General features: G+C 45.0%; 1 protein-coding gene and 1 long non-coding RNA gene across 3 annotated transcripts in view; both read left to right on the top strand.

Moving 5' to 3' along the window:
• The window catches only part of LOC142656508 (uncharacterized), a 48,714-nt gene that overhangs the window by 3,303 nt on the left and 18,844 nt on the right, over nucleotides 1-26,567 (top strand). The gene's annotated exons all lie outside the window — the stretch shown is intronic.
• LOC142656507 (GTP-binding protein Di-Ras2-like) lies at nucleotides 2,009-4,235 on the top strand. Its single transcript, XM_075831440.1, has one exon. It carries the CDS (start codon nucleotides 2,362-2,364, stop codon nucleotides 3,001-3,003), a length of 642 nt encoding a protein of 213 aa, XP_075687555.1. The 5' UTR covers nucleotides 2,009-2,361; the 3' UTR covers nucleotides 3,004-4,235.

The raw sequence follows: 26,567 nt of genomic DNA, 5'->3' as shown, positions 1-26,567 counted from the left end.
ACCCAGGCATAGACCGTTTTATAGAAAATGGGGCCCTGGGTAACAAGCAAAGTAGGGCCCGACCGTCGACATTATCACAGATCCATATTAACTTCTTACCCAAATGTTTATACCCGAATACTGCCATACACTGCCCACAAAATACAGCCATTCAGCGCCCAAATAATATCGCCATACAATGGCAATCAATACTTCCCTACAATGCCAATAATACTTCCATAAAATGCCAACACTATACAGCCATCCAGTGGCCAAAAAATACAGCCAAAATAATACATCCATACACTATATCTAAATAATAATACCATATAGAACCCACATAAGAAAGCCATATATTTACAGTCCCAGGTCCCATAGGAAACAGGGGCCCTGGGCAATTGCCTAGTTTGCCACTCCCTAAAACAGGACTGCACCCAGGACCAGAATTCCACTATGTCACCAGGCACTGGACATAAAAAGAAAAACTGCCCAACTGAGTTACCAGAAAGTCTATACCACTCAGGGACAAGTACCTTGATTAGGAGTAGAGCTGCACTACTGCAGAACGCCCCCGCTATACTGCGACCGGAGCCATCTGCACAGTCCGGGTGTCAGACCCCTACCGATCATATACTGATGCCCCATGCCTAGACAACCCCTTTAGAAAATTTTAAGTTCTCTACTGAGTCAGAATAAGCTGGGCACCTTGCGTGAATTTCAGTCACCAAAGACATTGATGTCCCCGCCAGTAAGGATGCAGATCTAGATGTATTTGTTGACTAGATGCGCACGTCTTTACCTGACAAAAATTAGTAGGATACGTGTTGTCACCAGAATCTCTCAGTAGTGCAGCCTCAGGCTTTGGGCCTGTAACTTCAAGCCGTTGTATCTCAGCCTAGGAGTAAGATTTTTAGAAGCAGTTTTCCAGTTTTTTTTACTTATACTAAATGCACTTTTAAAATGTCTTCTATACAGTGCATCATGAGGTCTGGAGATGGGCAGGTGAATTACTGACTTTAGAACTCAGTCCTATATCTGTCAGTCTATGGCTGACCCTGTCATGAGTTCAAATCCCCCTTCCCCGAAATTGGCAGAAGTCAGACCATAGGACAAGCAGCCCTGTACATGATAGCATCTCACAACTTCCTACCTGTCAGGTATGATAATGGCCCTATTCCTTTTTGTGTTCACTTTCATCATATTGTGTAAAAATAGACCTGTCTGGTTAGGTTCTCCTGCAGCATTCCCCTATGACCTGCGTCAGCCGCCTACGTTATAGACATTTTTCCTATACCTGAAATACTCACATAGACATTTATCAGCAGATTGTCATCTACATGTGGCCATGCCATGATAACAGCCATAACTGATCCCTCTGCAGTGGAGTAAAAATGGTCATTGACAGCATATGGATTGGGAGTCATCATTGGGGATGGGAGATCTTAGCGCACATCATTGGGGGTCAGTCTGCTAAGAAACCCATCCCCTGAATGCCTAGAACAATCAAACATTTTTGACAACTGCCTAAGGCTGGGATCTCATATCGTGGAAAATGTATAGGACCCCCATTCTGCTGGGACCAAGGACGTACTGCCTTCTTATTGCCACCTGTCCATGTATCATCGCCTTTCGATTGCAAGCTCTTCTGCCGCACTCACTGCCAATGATGAATATACTTTCTAGCGCTGTGGATCATAAGGGTCAATCAGAGCCTTGACTTGAAGCTCCTCCCCACCTACCATGTGCCATTTATAATACAGGGTCCTCTTATGTCGCAGAAGGACCTCCGCAGGCACCAGTGCCGAAGCGTGACATCTACGTCTGCACCCATTATAGCGACACCCCGGGGTCCATTAAGAATATATAACATATAAGTAATAAGCGAGGAGGCTCCTCAGTTGTAGAATCTGCAGCCTGCCTGCACCTCTCACGTCGCGTCTCTCTTGGATAAGTTGCGTTGAACACAGTAGACACGTGTATTGTGTAGAAGAAGAAAAAAAAGTGTCATAATCTTGGCACATGGCGTTTGCCAGCCTCCCTGCAGTGGCGCCTGATTGGCTGGAGCTGCAAGGACTCAAGCATAAAAGTAGGAGTTGCAGAGGAGAAAGAACAGGTTGTGTGCGGTGGGTGTGAAGAGTAGTAGTGACTGAGGAGACGAGGAGTGCAGAGCTTCCTTCCCAGCGCAGCAGCCAGTCCTGGAGATATCTACAATATATCAGCAGTGACCAAGACCTGATATAGACTGTGAAGATACCTGTGCAGGTCCAGAGCACTGCATTACCACTGCAGCACATCACCACTGCAGCACATCGCCACTGCTCAGATCTACCAACCCCACCAAGCAACTCGGTGCCGGCGAATCCACTCCAAGGAGTGATCACCATGTCCATCTCGGGGCAATCCAATGGCACAGTGCGCCTGGTCTTCATGGGAGCTGCCGGCGTGGGTAAGACAGCCCTGATCCACCAGTTGTTACATGACCATTTCGAGCCTAGACACCGGTGCACGGTGGAGGAGGTCTACTGTCTGAACCCAGGGCCAAATGCCCTCCAGTTACGTATTGAAATCGTGGACACCAGCGGCAGCTACTCCTTCCCGGCCATGCAGAAGCTGCGCATTCAGCAAGGTGATGCCTTCGCCTTGGTCTTCTCTTTGGCAGATCTAGAGTCCTTCCAAGAGGTGGAGAGGCTGAGAGAGGAGATCCTCCAGATCAAGGGCGAGACTGAAGTACCCATCATGGTCATTGGAAACAAGACAGACTTGTTCCCCGGCGTGGAATCAAAAGCTGGGCAGCTCATGGCACTACAGGCTGCTGCTACTGCAGAACTTGAATGGGACAGTGGCTATGTGGAGACCTCAGCTAAGCTCAACCATAAAGTACAGGAGGTGTTTGAGGAACTGTTGCGCAGGGTTAATCTGCCATGCTTACTGAGTCCTGCGTTAGAGCGGCGCAGGGCCAGTGCACAACCAGAACCCAGGAGGAGACAACCACGGAGGAAGCAGCAGAGCTGTATCTTGTCCTAGAGGAAACCTGATTTCAAGAACTGATGGAGATTGATATTTAGGAGTCGCTGGTCGCTTCTGAGCACATTTGTGAGGAACACAGGTCATGTCGTCTGATCTGCATCATATGTAGCCCCTTGTGGCTCTTTGGTTGTTGAGGGGCCCAAAGTACCAGTATATTGTGCCAATCTGTGTTGCTGGGACTTGTGGTTACACATCGGTTAGAGAGTCACTGGTTGCCTTTAGGTCTTGTGCACACTACATTCTTTTTTTTTTGAACATTGAATATTTACCGGTATATTCCTATAGATTATTATTATGTACAGTTTGTAGAATTTTTGTCATCCATTACCACTATTTTGTTTTTTTTTGGTGGTCCCAATATGAATTTCCCTTCTCCAAAGAATTCAATGTGATTGGAGCATAATTTGTGTTACACAGTTTCCAATCTTGGATTTAAATATATATAAAAGAAAAATGGACAATGGGTCAATGTAGTGTGCATATACCCTATAGGTGCTGGGCAGAGTGGTGGGATACAATAAGACAGTCTGTAGGTCCCAGTTATTGAGGACTGGAAGGATTTATAGAACTGGATCAAACTTTGCTACTGATGTTTGTTTTTTGTTTGTTTTTTAAAAAATCTAAACATTTTTGTAGTTTATATGTAGATCCGTCATTATATTTTACTGCTGATTCTGATCCGGAGTTGGGTAACTTGAAGCTCCTGGGCCCCTATAGCCCCCACATATATAGTACAGGTCTCCTTATAGGGAGTAAAGACTTTTTGGGGTCCCTAAGGCTCCAGGGTTTAGAGGAGACTGCAACCTGTGCACCCCGTATAGGTATGCCACTGCTTCAGCTGCATCAAATAATCAGTTTATCTTTATTCGGCTACTCAGGGCTGGTTGTAATAATCATTAGTATACTATTATATGCTTGGGAATTAATAAGAGTGACAATATTTGTACAATGCGGACCCAACCTGAAGCTTTTTATAGAGCGGGACATAATGTAATGAGTCAAAAACATTCTCGGTTTAAAGGGCAATGACGATTTTTGTTATTATATTTTGGATTCGTGTGCTATGTAACAAAACTTTTCCCTTTATGACATCATCCAATGTATTAATGGTCATTAATTCTGAATGTATGGAGTCTCGTTTGTCAATCATGCAGCATGGGGGAGGGGCGGGGGTATTTGCACTTTACCAATCTATCACCAATAGCAGAATTGAATGTGTTTGTAATGAGGATGACAAATCAATAAACTATATGAATTTAATAAAAAAATATTGTGTGCCGTGTATTGATTTAATTATATATATAAATTGTGTCCCGTCCACAATTAAAGAAACAGTGTCTAAAAAAATATACTTACTACATATCACCCTCCGATATCTACCAGATTATTTGCAGACATTTACGTACATCATAGATTAAAGGCTCTCCGTTCACATGGTCCATCTCCGTTACATGAAGAAGGGTGAGATGAGGATTTTTTGGGAGAAGGTGTGAGGCCCCATGCACACGACCGTGCCTGTAATTTACGACCTGTAATTACGGCCGCGGACAGTCGGCCGTTTATACAGGCCGTGCTCCCATTACAAAGCATAGGAGCACGGTCCGTAAAATAAAAAAATAGGACATGTCCTATTTTTTCGGCAGGTTTCTACGGAACGGACCCCCCCCCCGTAGACATACGGGAGGGTGTCCGTCGGCCACAGAAAAGAATGGGCCCGTAATTACGGTACATAATTATGGGCGATTTTACGGTTGTGTGCATGGGGCAAGGGATTTGTTCACACTCCCCCACCCTCATACTGACTTGTAGATCTGGTGGTTTGCAGCCTAGAAAGCTGATGTAGCTTTATATCAACACTTTGTTTTTCCCTCATTGATTTTAAGATCTTTGTTTGCTGTAAGTAAATGAAGACATTATTGTTTACATCCAGAGGCTAAAAACCCTCTCCTGATTATTTCCAGCAGACACAGCTGCAGTGCAGGACTTGTTACAGTGTATCAGAGCCTCTCGTGTAACAAGCTGTGCACCTGTATGAGCAGAACATGATCAGTATCTGCTTCTAGATATGAATAAGAATGTTTCCATTCACTGACCGCAAACAGAGATCTCCAGTCCTGTTTATCACACTCATTAAGTGCCTGTATGGGTTGTCACAAAGCTTTCCACAGACCCTGATCGACTGAAAGATGCCCCTAATAACTTCATATGTCGTAAGGGTACGTGCACGCGCAAAATCAAAAACGTCTGAAAATACGGAGCTGTTTCATGGGAAAACAGCTCCTGATTTTCAGGCGTTTTTCGCAGCTGTTTTTTTAGCTGTTTTTCTATAGAGTCAGTGAAAAACGGCTCAAGAAGTGACATGCACTTCTTTTTCGCGGGCGTCTATTTACGTGCCGTTTTTTGAAAATGAGGCGTAAAAAACACCCCGTTGGAACACCTCGTGGGATCAGAACACCGTAAAACCCATTGAAAGCAATGGGCAGATGTTTGCAGGCGTAATGGAGCCGTTTTTTCAGGCGTAATTTGAGGCGTAAAATGCCCGAATTACGTCTGAAAACAGTGCGTGTGAACATACCCTAATAGGGCATATGGAAAGACATCGTCCTGTCCCTTTAAGTCTGAGTTCACACGTCGCAGATTTGTTGCGGATTTTGTTGCAGGTTTAACGCAGATCTCACCGTTTTTGCATTGCAAAGGGTAAAATCTGCAATGAAGATCCGTGACAAATCCGCAACGTGTGAACTCAGCTTAAGGCTATTTCCAGACAATATAATTAGTATTTTTTGTGCAGTTGTGGCTGACAATCGCGGCAAAAATTCGAGATTGACCCTTAGATTTCTGCTGCGGATTTTCAGTTTCATCTGCTGCAGATTTGCACGCAGCTCAGTCTCATTCAATAATGCTAATGTGCATGTCGTGAGGTTTCCACGCGTATCTTGTCACAGAATACGCACGTTTTCAACTTGCACAGAATACACATCCATAGTGTGAACATGGCCTAATTCCCCTTTACTCATCCTATCATTCTGCTCTGTCCCTGTGTCAGTCTTTACCGCAGTTCTGGCATTTTATTTACGAACCAGGAGGCTCAGGATGAACTGTAAAATTAATAAGTGCAAATAAAACAAATGATGTGCCATTCATCAGTAACCAATGCTGCAGTCTATGGGGGCTATTAGAATAGCTTGTATGTTTAGAGGGTCTTCTTGTGACCCTGCGATGTCCTGAACTGCTGGGAGAGCGGGATAGAAGGCACACATGTCCCTCTCCTGTGCTTCCTACCGTTACACACTTATTGACTATAGTCATAACCTCCCCCACTGTTCAGGGGGGTGACCTCTACCTGATGATTTTTTGCTTTCCACATCAGTTCACTCCATTGTCATCTCTGTAATTTCTAGTCTGGAGCCTGGACATGGATGAAGACACTCAGAACAATGGCGGGTACATAATGTACAAAATGTTTACCCACTCTAAATAACACTGTAACTGCTTATATTGAACATCCAACTTCCGTCGTCCGTTCCGCTCACATGCCCGAGGACGGGACACGAATTATATAGCAACCTACGATTATTATTACCCTACACCCTTGGGGGGCACATTTAAAACTCCATACCTTACACCCTGATCTACAACTTTGTTTGTCCAGGCAGTGACGTCCACTGAAATTAAGGAAAACTATACATTTATAGCTTTTAGGGTGCATGTGGGCTGTCATGTGGATGTTCCTACATCAATTTTAGGCTTCCTTTCCCTTGTGTATTAACTCAGAGACTTGGGGGGAATGGCTGGGCACGAACATAAGAGGAACACATTTGAGATAAAAGGAGAGGAGGGTGGAGCGATAAGGAGGCATGCTCGGTGACCAGGCGACTAAAATCTGTTTTCCATCGTCTCCAACATGGCTGATTCTGGTTTGCACATCATGGTAAATGGAGAGCAGCTGGACCTGTCCACAATCAAATATAAATGGAGACCTCCCAACTGTCCTCCAACGGCTCCTATCAAGGGAAAAAAAGTTGGGACCGGTTGGATTTTTCCTATCCAGTCCTTTGTTTCCTATAAGCAGCGCCCGGAGTGATTGCAAATTGCTGATATCCCCTGATTGAAATAACAAGTTGACAGTCAAGGAACGCAACTTTCGACTTCATTGTCCAACAGCTATATTATTTGCTTGGGCAGCTTTCAGCTTTAGGCCTCGTTTACACGAACGTATTATACGCGCGTGCGACGCGCGTGCTTTGCACGCATGTCGTACGCACCTATATTAGTCAATGGGGCTGTTTAGACGATGCGTGAATTGCGCTCATTGCGTGTGCGCAGAAAAAAACTCACGACATGTTCTATAATCGTGCGTTTTTCGCGCACTCACGCACCCATTGAAGTCAATGGGTGCGTGAAAACCACGCATGCCGCACGGAAGCACTTCCGTGCGAACTGCGTGATTCGCGCAAGAGCTGTCAAACTCCTGAATGTAAACAGAAAAGCACCACGTGCTTTTCTGTTTACAAACATCCAAACGGAGTGTCAAATTCGAGATGAGCGCCCCGAACTTCACCGGGTTCGGCCAAACTCGTTTTGACCGAAACCGGTAAAAAATGTTCGGGTACGCGACGTCAGGAGACAGTCACTGTCCACGGTGCTGAAAGCGTTAAACTGGTTCAGCACCATGGACAGTGACTTCCGCTCCGAAAATCCATGAACCTGTAAAAAAAAAAAGACGTTCTGACTTACCGATAACTCCGGTCCGACCTCCCGGGATGACAGTTCAGTCCAAATGACAGCTGCAGCCAATCACAGGCCAAGCACAGGCTGCAGCCAATCACAGGCTGCAGCGGTCTCATGGACTGCGGCGTCATCCTGGGAGGTGGGGCCGGATGGCAAGAGAGGGACGCGTCACCAAGGCAACGGCCGGGAGCCCGGACTGGGGGAAGCAGGAAGTTCTTGGTAAGTATGAATGTCTTTTTTTATTCACAGGTTGGTGTATATTGTGATCGGCATTCACTGTCGAGGGTGCTGAAAGAGTTACTGCCGATCAGTTAGCTCTTTCAGCACCTTGGACAGTGACGGGCCTCGACTACCTCATCTCTATGATGGCGGCTGCGTGAAAATCACGCAGCCGCGCATCATGACACACGGAGCTGTCAAATGCCTTTTGCGCGTTTAAAACGCAACAAGGCTGCGTTTACGCAGTGCATACGCCATGCATACGCGCGCAAAACGCAGCGTTTTTTGCGCGCGCAAAACGCATACGCTCGTGTAAATGAGGCCTTAGACCCAGGCCAGACCACCGGGGAAATTTATTTGCGGTCCCACGACATGACCGCAATTGTTTCCTATAAAAGAAAAACTTAAGTGACCTTGTAACGATTATGATCACATGCAAATTTCAATTAGTGATAATGGTATGAAGAATACATTTAGCTAAATAGATTTTACTATTGTGAATGTCCCTCTTGCCATATTTTTGGGAAGAGCAAGGATTTAAGATGCCCTCAGGAGTGTTCCCGGACAATATTTAAGGGAATTGCTCAGAGTACAGTTCCATAATATTACCTTTGTAGTGGCTCCAAGCCAAGGCTTTACTTTAAATTAACCGTAAATAGACCTTAATTTTATATGGCCTTTACACAATCACACTGACACCAGTGATAGCTTCCTATGTCAACAATGAAACTGACCCACTAAACATTAGGCCAGAGTTATGCAGAATCGAAGGACAGTTATAAGTTCCTGAGTATTGTCTATTAGTCACTTCCCAGACCACAGTCACCAGATGCCAAGGAAGTCACAATGAGATCATATGTTTAAACACTATCACTAATGATTACTAATAGACAAAACACCAAATGTGGACGTAGAACAATTAGTGATCACATGCAATGACATAGCCATGGGAATAATGATATATAACACGATCACATTTACAGCCATGTTGGACAGTTAAATTTTACATAATTTTACAGGTAACACTTTTTACATACTATATAGGAAATTCTTAATTAAAGGAAATGTTCACCCTTGAACACAAATTTGTTCTTTTTATCTGAATAGGTTCAAAATTTTGTGCTGATTAATTTCTTAATATATTTTAATAGTGCTCGGAGCTTTGTTTTTCTGATACAGAGCTTCTAATCCCCTGCATAGACATAGAGATGAGTGATTACGTTTTACCTCCTTGTAGTCACCACTAGAGGAAATGTATGCGCTTACTGCATACTGTTTATACATTGAACTTAATAATAACAGAGTATGCAGTAAGCTCCTAAGCTCCCTCTAGTGGTGACTGGAGGCAGACAGAATTATTTATTTTTTTAAATCTATGATTATGCAGGAGCTCTGTGTCAGGCATAAGAAGTTCGGGCCTCTATAAACCATATTAAGAAATTAATCAGCACAGAATTTTGGACCTATAAACTACCTGGTGATAAAAAGCAGATATAGGGCAGAAAGTAGATACAACAATTTACAGAGCGGGGACAGGTTCCTTGAAGGGAAACTCCAACAAGAAAAAAGTTTTGAAAAATGTTCTGACTGTTAGGGGGGATTCACACGAGCGTGTATTCGGTCCGTGCGGGCCGCGTGGTTTTCACGCGGCACGCATGGACCAATACAAGTCTATGGGGCAGTACAGACAGTCCGTGCTTTTTGCGCAGCGTTTGTCTGCTGCGCAAAAAGCGCGACAGGTTCAATAACTCTGCGTATTTCGCGAATCACGCACCCATTGAAGTCAATGGGTGCGTGAAAACCACGCGCACCACACGGAAGCACTTCCGTGGGACGAGCGTGATTCGCGCAACAGCAGTGAAAAGGATGAATGAAAACAGAAAAGCACCACGTGCTTTTCTGTTTCCGAACATCCAAACGGAGTGTCTTTGCGATGAGCGAAGCCGGACAAGCGAACCGAACTTCACCGGGTTCGGCCGAACTCGTTTTGGCCGAACCCGGCAAAAAAATTATCGGTACGCGACGTCAGGAGATAGTCACTGTCCATGGTGCTGAAAGAGTTAAACTGTTTCAGCACCATGGACCGTGACTTCCGATCCCAATATACATGAACCTGTAGAAAAAAAAACGAAGTTCTGACTTACCGCTAACTCCCGGCTTCTTCCTCCAGTCTGACCTCCCGGGATGACAATTAAGTCCAAGTGACAGCTCCAGCCAATCACAGGCCAAGCACAGGCTGCAGCGGTCACATGGACTGGCGCGTCATCCAGGGAGGTGGGGCCCGATGTCAAGAGAGGCGCGTCACCAAGGACGTGTCACCAAGGACGCTTCACCAAGGCAACGGCCGGGAAGTTCTCGGTAAGTACGAACTTTTTCTTTTTTTTCTACAGGTTTTGCGATATTCTGTTCGCCATTCACTGTCGAGGGTGCTGAAAGAGTTAGCTCTTTCAGCACCTTGGACAGTGATGGCCGTCGACTAGCCTCATCTCTATGATGGCGGCTGCGCGAAAATCACGCAGCCGCGCATCAGACACGGATGACACACGCAGCTGTCAAATGGTTTTTGCGCGCGCAAAACGCTGCGTTGTTTGCGCGCGCAAAAACGCAACGCTCGTGTGAATCTGCCCTTACGTAGAAACAGGCATGGCCTGTAGCAGGTGACACAGCTCAACCTTCATACTCCTCTGGACTTCTGGCTGTCACCCACAAATACTAGTAAAGGGCTGTCGATAAGCTTTAATAAGTCCTCTCATTGGTGTCCAAATACATTAAATAACTGTCAGCCGAATGCTTGTTCTGCTGACAGTTATTTCTCCCAATTCCCCCATAAACAGGCCCACTTGGCCCGATCCTTCTTTCCCCCATTATCTGCCGTCAGGGGAGAGCTGGGTGGTTTCCATACACGTTAAATCATCGGCTGAGTTCCGTCTAATGTGTATGGGCACCTATTTTCTGATCTGAATTTTTGGGATTTGAAAGGGTTGTAACCTGTCCTGAAAAAAGATTGTAGGATTGCGGGTTAACATGCCTCGTTTTATAAGATTAGACCTTGCCTAGGGTTTCTAGTTGAGAAAGTTCTGAAGAATGCAAAGAGAGATGGTTCTAGCGGACAATAAGATGGACAGAAGACAAATCCATTGTTAAAGGTCGGTAGGAGCTCTTCACTTTCACTTTGCTCTAGGACGGACTTCTAGTAAGTTACTTAATTGGTGTAAGGACCAGCAGAGATCCATTAAAGGGTAACTAAACGTTCAACAAACTTCTGACATGTCAGGGTATGTTCACACGGCCAAATTTCAGACGTATACGAGGCGTATTATGCCTCGTTTTACGTCTGAAAATAGGGCTGCAATACGTCGGCAAACATCTGCCCATTCATTTGAATGGGTTTGCCGACGTACTGTGCAGACGACCTGTCATTTACGCGTCGTCGTTTGACAGCTGTCAAACGACGACCCGTAAATTTACTGCCTCGGCAAAGAAGTGCTGGGGACTTCTTTGCCACGTAATTTGAGCCGTTCTTCATTGAAATCAATGAAGCACGGCTCAGGGTATGTTCACACGGCCAAATTTCAGACGTATACGAGGCGTATTATGCCTCGTTTTACGTCTGAAAATATGGCTACAATACGTCGGCAAACATCTGCCCATTCATTTGAATGGGTTTGCCGACGTACTGTGCAGACGACCTGTTATTTACGCGTCGGCGTTTGACAGCTGTCAAACGACGACTCGTAAAAATACAGCCTCGTCAAAAGAAGTGCAGGACACTTCTTTCAGACGTTTTTGGAGCTGTTTTCTCATAGACTCCAATGAAAACAGCTCCAAAAACGAGTTGGTAAAAAAATGAGTTGGTAAAAATGCGAGTTGGTAAAAAACGTCTGAAAAGCAGGGTCTGTTTTCCCTTGAAAACAGCTCTGGATTTTCAGACGTTTTGGTTGACTACGTGTGAACATACCCTCAAGGTTTACGAGCGTCTCAGACGCCTCGTAAATTACGAGGAGCTTTTACGTGTGAAACGAGGCAGCTGTTAACAGTCTGTCTTTTCACACGTAACTGCCTCTCAGCGTGTGAACATACCCTCATAGTGACATGTCAGAAGTTTTGATTGATGGAGGTCCGAGCACGGAGACCCTCACCAATCGCTAAAACCAAGCGGCAGAAGTGCTCGTGTTAGTGCTTAGTCGCTTCGTTTCTGTTCAGCTTTTTCCGGAAAGCCGATGTATCGGAGTTCGGGCTCATAGACTTTCTATTGTGTCCGTACATCGATACATTGATTTCCGGAAAAAAAACTAACAGAAACAAAGCGGCTAAGCACTAACACGAGCACGTCTGCCGCTGCGTTTTAGCGATTTGTGGGGGTTACAATGCTTGGACACCCACCAATCAAAACTTCTGACATGTCACTATGACATGTCAGAAGTTTGTTGAACGTTTAGTAACCCTTTAATCTAGGATTATGCACCTGATGTTGGCATTGATTTGCCACCATCAACAAAGGCCAATGAGATATATACCCATCCATGGACCTTTCATGAATTGCTAACTGCGATGTCCCGCAGTCCGGTGAGGCTGGCGACATGTCCCAGGTTTCAACTGTATTTGGGTCACCTGCACTATGTGACACCTGCCGTCAGCGGCTCAGTGCAAGCTGGCGTGATGCAGTGACATCATGCCTGCCTGTTCCTAGCCATAGAATGGAGGAGACATGTAGAGGGATCTCCTCCATTTGCCGTGGGAATGGTGCTAGTTGAGTATTTACGTTATTATTTTTAGGAGGAACTATGGGGGCATTTTACTGTGTGGGGGGCAATATAGGGGCATTATTCTGTGTCGGGGCACTATGGGGGGATTATACTGTGGGGGCCCTTTAAGAGCATTATACTGTGGGGAGGCACTGTGTGGGCATTATACTGTGTGAGAGGGCACTATGGAGACATTATACTGTGTGGTGGGGAACTATGGGGGCTTCATACTGTGTATGGGGCACTATGGGGGCTTCATACTGTATGGTGGGGAACTATGGGGGCTTCATACTGTGTATGGGGCAATATGGGGGCTTCATACTGTATGGGGGCTCTATGGGGGCATGATATTATGTGGGGGCACTATGCGGGCATGATATTGGTGGGGCACTATTGGAGGCATGATATGTTGCGGGGGCACACTAGGGGAATAGTATTGTGTAGGTTCATTATGGGGCATGATATTGTGCATGGGGCACTCTGCGGGCATGATACTGTGTGGGGGTACTATGAAGGGAGGAAACTGTGTGGGGGGCACTATAGGGGCATGAGACTGTGTGGGGCACTACTGGGGCATGATACTGTGTGGGGCACTACTGGGGACATAATACTATGTGGGGCAAAATGGGAACTGGGTGTGTATGGACAGGGATTGGGTGGGGTTAGAGGCATGACATAATGTAAAAACATCTATGGTTGTGTTCAGATAGCACCGGTATCCTAGGGTGCTCGAGGTAGGGTCCCAACCCGGATGTAGGTTAAGAATTGTAGTCGGCACACCTTGCTTGTGTTTCAAAAATTATATTTATTTAGACTCTAAATAAATATAATTTTTGAAACACAAGCAAGGTGTGCCGACTACAATTCTTAATAATGTAAAAACAAATTGCCATGGTTTGCTTCGCGCACCGCATAAGTTGTCCCTCTTTCTGATCTTTTAAAGTTGGGAGGTATGTGGACAGGATCGGAATATCACAGAGAGAACGTCCAGCATTGAGGATGCGAGAGCTTCCAACAGTAGGAAGTGTTAGTCCAACTCTATCCCAATAAGTGTAAGCAGTACTAAACCGATCCGGAGTCGTACAACTGCCGCCATGTACTTCTACGGATGATGTTTTGGTGCAGCTCTGGTTAAATTTAGATTGGTTGACTTCCAATAACCTCTCAGATTTCCACTTCATCCTCTGTCCAACTTGCTCACCGTATAATCCTTCTGGGCAAAGTTCTCAGCATTGTTCAGTGAGACGATTCACTCCAGAGAAGTGTATCCAGGAGTTGCTATCTGTGTGTGTTTTATAGGTGGATACTCCTTAATTCAATATAGACTCAAAGCATCGGAATTACTGACAATTCAATTGAAGTTACATTTAAGATACACGTTCCCCTTCTGCAAACCGAGATCCGATACAATATAAACAGTGCGGTGAGTATGAGGGTGTCACTGGGTGGGCTCGGAGTCACACAAGGATTTTTAGAACAATTTAATATCCCACATTGATGTCACTGCTTCATTCTAGACTTGTATTTCCATAAGTATTGGATGTCTAACCTAAATGACCTCCTCTATTGTGTCCCATGTTTTCTACCCAATGTTTTCCCCACAAAGAAGACACCGTTTCCAGGTGACGGGTACAAAATAATAATATGAACTGGATGGCACCAAATTACTTTAATTAGAGATTGTTACTATATGATGTGTACCCAGACCACACGTGTTCTGTGGCCTTGACTGTGTTTTCCATGACTATAATATTGATGGCCCATCCTTAGGATAGGTCAACAATATCAGATTGACGGGGGTCCGACTCCCAGCACCCCCGCTGATCAGCCGACTGAAGGGGCCACAGCCCCATGATTATTTACCAGGCACAGTGCTGTACATTTGGTAGTGGCAGGACCTGGTATTACAGCTTTTGAATGGGACTGAGCTGCAATACCAGGCACAGCCACTATCACATGTACGGCGCTAAGTCTGGTAAATAATAAAGGGACACTTCAATCAGATGATTGGCAGGGGTTTCAGTATTTGATCCCTTACCGATCTGATATTGATGGACTATCCTAAGGTTAGGCCATCAATATTATAGTCCCGGAAAACTCCTTTAACTGGTTCTTGACCGCCCACTGTGTATATACAGCCGGCGGTGGAGGTTCTTAAAACCCACACCATTGTAGATCTGCTGCGCCGGTATTTTGTTGTCTGCCTGAGTGATCGGAAGCTAAATGTCAGATGCCTGGCAGTCAGTGACCCGGGGACCCTGAAGAGAAGATAGAAGCAGCTTTCACTACTTCAGTCTTTTTCTGCTCACTTGTACACAGAGCTCAATAGTCCTGGTGATCATGTGACTGGTCACATGATCGCCGGGAAGTCATTAGTAGGAGGCTACTGCTGTGTCTAACTAAACCCAGCACAGCCCTATTAGTGACAATCGTCACTATGAGAGGGGCTGATTTCCCCTGTAACTGGGGCTTCTGTGCAGCCCCAATTACAGTGGAAAAACAAGTTGTAAAAGATTTTTTTTTACTATGAGTGGGGGGCTGATGTTCTTCAAGTGGTTTCCACCTCTGAGCTCCAATTTAAACTAAAAGGAGGCAGAAAATACCTGCGCTGCTCGTTTAGAGATTTTGTATTAGCTTCAACGGCTTAAAAAACGCAAAAAAAAAAAGTTCAAACAACGCTGTCAATTCAAAATCCTGAAGAAATTTTGAGGCAGATTTTTTTTGCCTTTGTGAACATACCCTAACAGTGTAGTGCTTGTTTTTAGCCGTTTTCTGTCTTCCTTTAAACAATTTTTAGTAGGGGTGCCCTGAGGAATTTATTTTTTCCAGTGGTGCCTTGAGTTCAAAAAGGTCAGGAAACTCTGTACTAGGCTACAGGATCACGCCGGCCTACGCAAGGATCTCGTCATGGGGCAGCTCAGTTCGTCGTGGGAACGGGGCCTAGGTGAGTACAATTTTTTTTGTTTGGGAGCACTGTCTACAAGGGGGAGTTGGGGGAATATGGCACAATCTACAGAGGGGCACTATCTACAAGGGGGGCTGTGTGTGGCAGCCAGGGGAGGGGGTCATTATACTGTGTAGGGGCACTTAGGGGGCATAATACTGAGTGGGTACAATTAGAGGACAAAATACTGTGTCCTTGAAGGGGTTATAATGTATTATATTATTATTATTATTATACTATATGGGGGCACAAAAGGGGCATTATACTGCGTGGGGGTACTATATGGGGCATTATAGTGTGTGGGGCATTATACTTTTTTTAATGGGGCATTTTTTTTATGATGGGGTGGGGCGCCGAAGGATAATTCTGCACGGGGCGCCATCTATCCTAAGACTGGCCCTGCACACTGCAATAATGCCCCTCTTTGTGTCCCACACAGTAATGGGGTCCCCTTTAGGCCCCCCATGGTAGCATTGCCCCCTTTGTACCCCACACATCAATAATGCCCCCCTTTGTGCCCCCCAGATACAGAATGATTGCCCCATTTTGTGCTCCCAACAGTAATTTAAATCTAATTGAAAAAAATAATTATACTTATACATAACCCCATTTCCAAGACGAGCAAAGTAACCACACGTCAGCAGCTCGGCGTAGGCGACGCAATGCAGTGAGATCATGGTGCCGCCGGCAACAGCGTCTTGCTCTCTCACTATGCCGCCACTGCAACTGCTTTGCCATATTTTTTACTTGCATCCGCATGCAAGTTCACACACATTAATCAGTTCCTGAATAATATCCCTCCAGGCGCCATAATAGTGGCGGCCCCTGGGGAAATTGCCCCTTGTGCCCATACTGTGTATACGCAGTGAAATAAACAGCTGCACAGCCATGACACTTAAATACAATGATGGAACTGTTCGGTCCCATCTTCTGGTAATTGATAGAGGAACTGCGAACACTTATCACCTTGTGACTGCTGTGAAGTCCGCGCCGAGAAACGTGACATCTGCGACCGGCCTGTGAATTCTCATCTGATTACTCTGCGTTTAATGTCTGTGCTTGTTACCATGGTAACATGGTTATTATACCTGACGCCGGTGCTGTAATAAAAACCCTGTGATAGAGACAGGTCGGATGGACCAGCTCTGTGTATACAAATATTATCATGTCGTCTGCCGGACACACTCACCCGCTGTCCCGTTCTCTGGGTGATGTTATTAATATTTATATATACAGACATTATATCGCACGGTATTGCTATGGTGATTTACATACGTCCTCTCTCAATTAAATGGAGTAGATAGTGGAAAGAAATAATAAACCCATGATCATTTTCTGTTATTACCCATAATTCCCCATTATTAGAGGGGTATTCCCATCCACACAATGACATGACCGTCAACTATCAGGAGAACAGTCCCTTGACCCCCGTCTGCCAATTCAGGCCGGCCAGTCTTCCCATAGAAGACAATGGAGAGGACATTGTGCCCACGTTTTCTCGATAGGCGAGGGTCCCGGAGATGGAGCCCACCACTATCACGCTTTTAGGGAATATCCTTAAAAAAGGAATTGTCTGAGATTAGAAAAGGTCGGATTTTTTCCCAAAAACAGCGCCACTCTTGTCCATAGTATGTGGCTGGTATTGCAGTCTTCAATCGAATAGGGTAAAGCTGCAATACCAGATACGACACAATGTAGAGCTCTAATAAAAGATGCTCCAGAATTGTTATTTTATGGGGAATACAAGTAATTACTAAACCAGTCATGTCAGGAGAGGGGACAGGTCATCTTTTTTTTTTAAACTCGTTTTATTGAACTCAAAGCTTGCAATAAAGAATATACAATGTTACATTATATCATACATCAGTGGATTGAGAATGATTACATATCAGTCAAATCATCGTATACACCACACAGAGTACATTTCAGGCAATGGGTCCGACCCACACGTCGACAAATTAGTTATATGACATAAGTCGAGATAAGTCCATATACAGACATGCATAAGAAAGGTGCAAAAAGAATAAAGCACAATACTCAAATACAATATCCAAACAGTTCTATCACTCCCTTGTCAGTCTGTTTAATAAAGAATGCATAGTGTTTCCCGGATCTAAGGTCGTAGAGGAGGAGAGCCAACCATCCCAGATTTTCCCAAACTTGTGGCAACATTTCCTATTACTGTAGACCACTCTCTCAAACGGGATGACATTATTAACCGGAGACTTCCATTGTGCAAGCGTGGGAGGCCGGTCCGCCATCCATCTCAAGGCTATAGGTTTCCTAGCCAGAAATAAAGTTTCTCTAATAAATATACAAGTGTGAAATGGCCAACTCTCCTCCTGCAGCAATCCCAACAGACTAATCCTCCGGAGCTTGGGTATAGACGCCGATACAATACTATTCAAGACTTCGAGTACCCCATCCCAGAAGGAGCTAATACACGGGCAGCCCCAAATAAGGTGTATAAAGTTTGCCCCCGAAGAGTGACATCTATGACATTCTGTATGTGACAGCCTACCCATACGGTATAGACGAGTTGGTGTAAAGTAACACTGGTGTATGATGTACAGTTGGGACAGTCTATTATTGACAGAAGGAGATACCAATAAATGAGACTCTAGGGCCTCTGACCAATCCTCCTCGGATAAATTGGGGATAACTGTTTTCCATGCAGCCTGCACAGGGAGTGCACTCGACTCAGTTTTTGCATTCAGAAGATGAGTGTAGATTGCCGATATAATGCCCTTGGGTCCCTGTGTCTTCAGAATTCCTATCAACGGGAACTTCGAAAGAGTGACGGGGACTGCGTTCGAAACTGTGAGGTTAACGCGTGTCGTAATTGTAAATATCTGAAGAATTGGGTACGATGTAAATTATAGCATTCCATCATCTGGGTGAATGATAATAACACATTTTCCCTATATACATCCCCAAGACACAAAACCCTGATGGACTTCCAAAACTAGGACCCCTCCAACATGTGTAGGTGCGGGAACATGGCATTTCCCCACAACGGAGTCTCCTCCTCCAGGTCCCCAAAACCACACATCAGTTTAGCTGCCTTTCAAACCTGATGTGCAAGTCTATGAAGTTGTAGTCATTTTCCTCTGAACAAAGTGGGGTTCTCCAGCACAGGCCACAGGACCGATTGTCCTATCACTTGTCCCAAAGCATATTCTGAAAAAGATTCCGGGCTCAGGCCAAGCCATTCTTTCAAATAGCGCAGTTGACCACTCAAAAAGTAAATGTAAAAATCAGGCATTGCCAGTCCACCCTTGACTTTGGGACGTTGGAGTTTGGACAGAACAAGTTTCCTGCTAGATTTCCCCCATACAAAACTAGCCACCAGTGAATGCAGCCTGTCAAAGAAAGATCTCGGAGTAGAACCATCTGCATGCCTCAGTAAATATAAGCCTTTCGGTAAGAGGATCATCTTTACCAAGTTTACCGTGCCCGCCACCGATAAAGGCAAAGTTTTCCATGCTCTTAATTTCTCAACAAACAGATTCTCCAGAGGGTATATATTTTTACCATGAGACTCAGCAGGATATTTCGTGATATACTGTATATGCCTAGATATTTAAAGAGGCTCTGTCACCAGATTTTGCAACCCCTATCTGCTATTGCAGCAGATAGGCGCTGCAATGTAGATTACAGTAACGTTTTTATTTTTAAAAAACGAGCATTTTTGGCCAAGTTATGACCATTTTTGTAGTTATGCAAATGAGGCTTGCAAAAGTCCAAGTGGGTGTGTTTAAAAGTAAAAGTCCAAGTGGGCGTGTATTAGGTGCGTACATCGGGGCGTTTTTAATACTTTCACTAGCTGGGCGCTCTGAAGAGAAGTAACATCCTCTTCTCTTCAGAACGCCCAGCTTGTGACAGTGCAGATCTGTGACGTCACTCACAGGTCCTGCATCGTGACGGCCACATCGGCACCAGAGGCTACAGTTGATTCTGCAGCAGCATCAGCGTTTGCAGGTAAGTAGCTACATCGACTTACCTGCAAACGCCGATGCTGCTGCAGAATCAACTGTAGCCTCTGGTGCCGGTGTCCTCGCTCGTCTGACACGATGCAGGACCTGTGAGTGACGTCACAGCGTGATCTCTCGAGAACACGCTGCGTCTGCACTGCCAGAAGCTGGGCGTTGTGAAGAGAAGAGGATGTTACTTCTCTTCAGAGCGCCCAGCTAGTGAAAGTATTAAAAACGCCCCGATGTACGCACATAATACACGCCCACTTGGACTTTTACTTTTAAACACACCCACTTGGACTTTTGCAAGCCTCATTTGCATAACTACAAAAATGGTCATAACTTGGCCAAAAATGCTCGTTTTTTAAAAATAAAAACCTTACTGTTATCTACATTGCAGCGCCGATCTGCTGCAATAGCAGATAGGGGTTGCAAAATCTGGTGACAGAGCCTCTTTAAAGCTGGTAACCACAGGTAGATTATAATACACATCTGGCCATTCCACCTCCCACAAAGGCATCAGAGCCGACTTAGCCCAGTTGATCAGAAGGCCAGAATAGAGGCCAAAACGGTTCAAAATATCAATAGCCCTAGGAAGAGTATCATGAACATCGGACATGTAGAGAACTAAATCATCCGCAATTAGCACTCCCCGAAATATGTGATCCTGACGAAAGTGGATGGCAAGAGGTTCTATAGCCAAAGCAAATAGAAGAGGGGATAGCGGGCATCCCTGTCTAGTGCCCCTACTTAGATAAAAAAAAAGGCTGTACCCATACCGCTAACCAATAGATTTGCCCTGGGGTGCTTATATAAAATGGATATCCATTTGGAAAATCCAGATCCAAATCCAAATTGTGTCAACATCGCTTGCAGATATCTCCACTCCACTGAGTCAAAGGCTTTGGCCGCATCAAGAGATGCCAATGCCCACTGTTGGCATAAATTTCCCCCTGCCTGTGAAACCGCCTGGACCATGCGGATATTCCCTGAAGTGGACCTCCCGGGAATAAAGCCAGATTAATCCTCACGTATTAACGAGGTGATAATAGGATTAAGTCGATTTGCCAAAATTTTTGTCAGAATTTTATCATCTAAATTGAGTAAAGAGATAGGTCTATATGACCCACACTCCATGGAATTTTTGGCAGGTTTAAGCAAAATTATAATAGTAGCTTCATATAAAGATATGGGCAGGGTTCCTAATTCAAAAGCTGCTGTATACATCTGGTGCAATTTGGGACCAATAATCTCCAAATATCTGGAATATACACCGCATTCCAAATTATTATGCAAATGTTATTTATTTTTCGCTGATTTTCCTAAATAGTCGATGCAAATGACAGTCAGTATAATCTTCAAGCCATCAACCGTTGCAGTATAATGTGAATTTTATTGAACAAATCTCCTAATGATAACAGATTTTTTTTTAGACGTAAAAAACTCAAAATGCTTCACATTATTATGCACAACAGAGATCAAAACATTTTACAGGTTGTAAAGAGAACTAAAATGGTCATTTGTTGAATTTGCAGCATCAGGAGGTCATATTTACAGGAATCAAAAGCTCTTTCAATCAAAAAAAACTTAACAGGCCAAGTTACATGTTAACATAGGACCCTTCTTTGATATCACCTGCACAATTCTTGCATCCATTGAATTTGTGAGTATTTGGACAGTTTCTGCTTGAATATCTTTGCAGAATGTCAGAATCGCCTCCCAGAGCTTCTGTTTTGATGTGAACTGCCTCCCACCCTCATAGATATTTTGCTTGAGGATGCTCCAAAGGGTCTCAATAGGGTTGAGGTCAGGGGAACATGGGGGCCACACCATGAGTTTCTCTCCTTTATGCCCATAGCAGCCAATGACACAGAGGTATTCTCTGCAGCATGAGATGGTGCATTGTCATGCATGAAGATAATTTTGCTACGGAAGGCACGGTTCTTCTTTTTGTACCACGGAAGAAAATGGTCAGTCATAAACTCTACGTACTTTGCAGAGGTCATTTTCACACCATCAGGGACCCTAAAGGGGCCTACCAGCTCTCTCCCCATGATTCCAGCCCAAAACATGACTCCGCCACCTCCTTGCTGACGTCGCAGCCTTGTTGGGACATGGTGGCCATTCATCAACCATCCACTACTCCATCCATCTGGACCATCCAGGGTTGCATGGCACTCATCAGTAAACAACACGGTTTGAAAATTAGTCTTCATGTATTTCTGAGCTCACTGCAACCGTTTCTGCTTGTGAGCATTGTTTAGGGGTGGCCGAATAATAGCTTTATGCACACTTGCAAACCTCTGGAGGATCCTACACCTTGAGGTTCGCGGGACTCCAGAGGCACCAGCGGCTTCAAATACCTGTTTGCTGCTTTGCAATGGCATTTTAGCAGCTGCTCTCCTAATCCTATTAATTTGTCTGGCAGAAACCTTCCTCATTATGCCTTTATCTGAACGAACCCGTCTGTGCTCTGAATCAGCCACAAATCTTTTCACAGTACGATGATCACGCCTACGTTTTCTTGAAATATCCAATGTTTTCATACCTTGTCCAAGGTATTGCACTATTTCACGCTTTTCGGCAGCAGAGAGATCCTTTTTCTTTCCCATATTGCTTAAAACCTGTGGCCTGCTTAATAACGTGGAACGTCCTTCTTAAAGAGGCTCTGTCACCAGATTTTGCAACCCCTATCTGCTATTGCAGCAGATCGGCGCTGCAATGTAGATTACAGTAACGTTTTTATTTTTAAAAAACGAGCATTTTTGGCCAAGTTATGACCATTTTTGTATTTATGCAAATGAGGCTTGCAAAAGTACAACTGGGCGTGTTGAAAAGTAAAAGTACAACTGGGCGTGTATTATGTGCGTACATCGGGGCGTGTTTACTACTTTTACTAGCTGGGCGCTCTGATGAGAAGTATCATCCACTTCTCTTCACAACACCCAGCTTCTGGCAGTGCAGACACAGCCGTGTTCTCGAGAGATCACGCTGTGACGTCACTCACAGGTCCTGCATCGTGTCAGACGAGCGAGGACACATCGGCACCAGAGGCTACAGATGATTCTGCAGCAGCATCGGCGTTTGCAGGTAAATCGATGTAGCTACTTACCTGCAAACGCTGATGCTGCTGCAGAATCAACTGTAGCCTCTGGTGCCGATGTGGCCGACACGATGCAGGACCTGTGAGTGACGTCACAGATCTGCACTGCCAGAAGCTGGGCGTTCTGAAGAGAAGTGGATGATACTTCTCATCAGAACGCCCAGCTAGTAAAAGTAGTAAACACGCCCCGATGTACGCACATAATACACGCCCAGTTGTACTTTTACTTTTAAACACGCCCACTTGGACTTTTGCAAGCCTCATTTGCATAAATACAAAAATGGTCATAACTTGGCCAAAAATGCTCGTTTTTAAAAAAATAAAAACGTTACTGTAATCTACATTGCAGCGCCTATCTGCTGCAATAGCAGATAGGGGCTGCAAAATCTGGTGACAGAGCCTCTTTAAGTAGTTTTCCTTTGATTGGGGACACCTGGCAAACTAATTATCACAGGTGTCTGAGATTGATTATAATGATCCAAAGAGCCCTAAGGCTGGGTTCACACGGCCAAATTTCAGACGTATACGAGGCGTATTATGCCTCGTTTTACGTCTGAAAATAGGGCTACAATACGTCGGCAAACATCTGCCCATTCATTTGAATGGGTTTGCCGACGTACTGTGCTGTCAAACGACGACGCGTAAAAATACAGCCTCGTCAAAAGAAGTGCAGGACACTTCTTTGGACGTTTTTGGAGCTGTTTTCTCATAGACTCCAATGAAAACAGGTCCAAAAACGGACGTAAAAAACGCCGCGAAAACGGCGCGAAAAACGCCGCGAAAAATGCGAGTTGGTAAAAAAACGTCTGAAAAGCAGGGTCTGTTTTCCCTTGAAAACAGCTCTGGATTTTCAGACGTTTTTGTTGACTACGTGTGAACATACCCTTAGACACAATACCATCCATGAGTTTCATTGAGAAACTAATATTTAAATGTTTGACACTTAAATCCAATGTGCATAATAATTTGGAACACAGTGTACCTCTAAAGGAATCCCATCAGGTCCAGGCGATTTCCCATTAGCCAAATCCTTCACAGCCATCTGTAATTCTTCTAGTGTAACAGCCTCATCTAATCGATCTCTATGCTCCTCGGACATCTGCGGGAATGTAATCCCTTCCAAATAGTCAGACAATGAATCATCTGAGTACTCACTCTGGGAGGTATATAATTCAATATAAAACCGACGGAACCTGTCTCCTATTTGTTCAGCATCACTAAGTGTTTGACATCCCTCATCCATAATTTGCAGAATAGCAGGAGATGACTGACTAGAGTGCACTATATTCGACAATAATCTACGGGACTGGTTACCCAGCTCACGGGCGTTTTGTTTAAGAAAAAATAATTTCCTATCCCCTTTTTCTTTAAGATGTAACATATATAATCTACCCGCCTGCTGCCATTGTAATTTATTCTCCTCAGAAGGCCTTTCCTTGTCTTTACAGGTTGCTGCCAGTCCGTCTTCCTCCGCCCGCGATGTTTTTTTAATGAAAGAAATAGTGGACCTCAGACACCCCCTCAAATATGCCTTAAACGTATCCCACTTGAGTAAGCGTGTTAGTCTCCTCACAGTGAATGTCAAAAAATTGGGTCAACTGATCGGGAATGCGGTCATTGGATCCAATTAGGGATAACCAAAATGGGTGAACTCTCCAGTTCAGTTTAATAGCCTGTCGGCCTATCTACCCTCCGGATCTTTCACCGTCTTCATCGCATTCCACGTCACTGTCTGATGAACTAGTATGGAGACACCTCGAGAATATGACGTATGCCACGAATGCTCCGCCCATTGAATCCACGGTTTTTTCAATCGATTAACAGCGTCGGCCGTCATATGGGTCTCTTCAAGACATAAGATGTGTGGTCCAAACTCCCTCACATGTGCAAATACCATAATTCTCTTACGAGGGGTACCCATGCCTCTAATATTCCATGACATCACTCTCAGTTCGGGACAGGTCATCTTTAAATGGGGAATTCTAGCCTTTAGCATTTTTCACCTATCCACTGGATAGGTGAAAAATGATAGATTGGTGGGGGTCCCGATCCCCCGTTTCCCCCCAGCCGCAAGATGGTGGCTCGGAGGAGTTTGAATAGAGCGGAGGCCAGGCATGTGCCATGCTACGCCTTTCAAAGTCTATGGGGCTGATGGAAACAATTCTGAAGGCTTCAAATCCTGAAATCTCCCAGCATGCCTTGCTGACTGTCTGCATAGAGTTTGCCCTGGGAAGTTTACTCCATACACCAGGCTGTACATAATCTGATGTAGGAGAAAAAAACTATCCCACGTAGGAGGTTAGCTAAGCTGTATCTGTCGACAAGCTTGCTGACTGTTTCCAATAACAGCTAGCAGAATTGTGAATGCAGCTCTGGATAACACAGGCTGTACCAGATAAGTAATGTAATGTATTTACAGAGTGACAAAAAATCCATCTTGTCTGATGTCATCACCGTCAATTTTTTTTTGTAATCTCATGGCGAGATTTAGTACTAGCGTTGTGGACCGGTTAACACTCCAGCAGAGGACGCCAAGCTCCATTACACATGATCCCGTCACAGGTATCAACGGAGAGAAAGAGCATCTAGGAATGTGGTAATTCTCTGTACCGGAACGTAATATTCTGCTCTGCCATGCTGAATTATGACAAGACAGAAAAAGGACGGGTGGGAAAATCGCTTTCTCCACACTAACATATACCTCCTGTTTCGTCAGGATACTTTGTCCCTCCCTCATGCTTTAAACTGCAGCTCTGCTTGTTCAGATTTGCTGCTGTGTATAAACACAAGCTCGGTGCATGGAGAGCATATTTTCATTGCAGGTAAAACAGAACCTGTCTGAACTAAACTCTAAGGGCGGGTTCACACATGGCGGAATTGCACTTAAATTCCGCTGCGGACACTCCGCAGCGTTAATCCGCAGCGGAGCCGTTTCTACATTGACTTTCACTTTAATTTAGCAGTGTTCGTTTACACGATGCGTACAATTCCGCTGCGGAGCATAGGCTGCGGAGCGGAATTTGGTGTCCGCAGCATGCTCTGTCTGTTGCGGAGCAGTGGCGGACTCATGGCGGAATTTCTCCATTGACTTCAATGGAGATTCAAAGTTCCGCAATGAAGTCCGCAGCTGTCATGCACATGTCATGTGTGCTGCGGATGCGTCTTGCTTTTTTTACTTGACATTTCTTCATTCTGGCTGGACCTATGTATTTCTAGGTCTACAGCCAGACTGAGGAAGTCAATGGGGCTCCCGTAATGACGGGAGCGTTGCTAGGAGACGTCAGTAAATAGTCACTGTCCAGGGTGCTGAAAGAGTTAAGCGATCGGCAGTAACTGTTTCTGCACCCGGGACAGTGACTACCGATCCCAATATACATGTATCTGTAAAAAAAAATGAAGTTCGTACTTACCGAGAACTCCCTGTTTCTGTCTCCAGTCCGGCCTCCCAGGATGACGTTTCAGTGTAAGTGACGGCTGCAGCCAATCACAGGCCAAGCACAGGCTGCAGCGGTCACATGGACTGGCGCGTCATCCAGGGAGGTCGGGCTGGATGCCGAAGGAGGGACGCGTCATAAAGACAACGGGCGGTAAGTATGAATTTCTTTTACTTTCACTAGGGAAAGTGCTGTCCCTTCTCTCTATCCTGCACTGATAGGGAGAAGGGAAGCACTTTTCCCGCAGTCCGCAGCAGCTAGTCCGCATCAATTTTCTGCACATTTTGTGCAGATCCGCAGCCGTAATCCGCAACCCGGATTAGGTGCGGCATTGATGCGGACAGTTGCGGAGGAATTCCGCCATGTGTGGTCATGCCCTAATACAGTGAAATTACTTTAATCCGTCATCTG

This window comes from Rhinoderma darwinii, chromosome 6 (assembly GCF_050947455.1).
Source record: "Rhinoderma darwinii isolate aRhiDar2 chromosome 6, aRhiDar2.hap1, whole genome shotgun sequence".
Taxonomy (NCBI): domain Eukaryota; kingdom Metazoa; phylum Chordata; class Amphibia; order Anura; family Rhinodermatidae; genus Rhinoderma; species Rhinoderma darwinii.
Note: the sequence above shows the minus strand (reverse complement) of the source record. Positions and strands in the feature narration are given on the sequence as shown.

What these genes read in the sequence shown, in the direction of transcription:
- LOC142656507 (XM_075831440.1), top strand. Translation starts at nt 2,362, where the DNA reads ATGTCCATCTCGGGGCAATCCAATGGCACAGTGCGCCTGGTCTTCATG.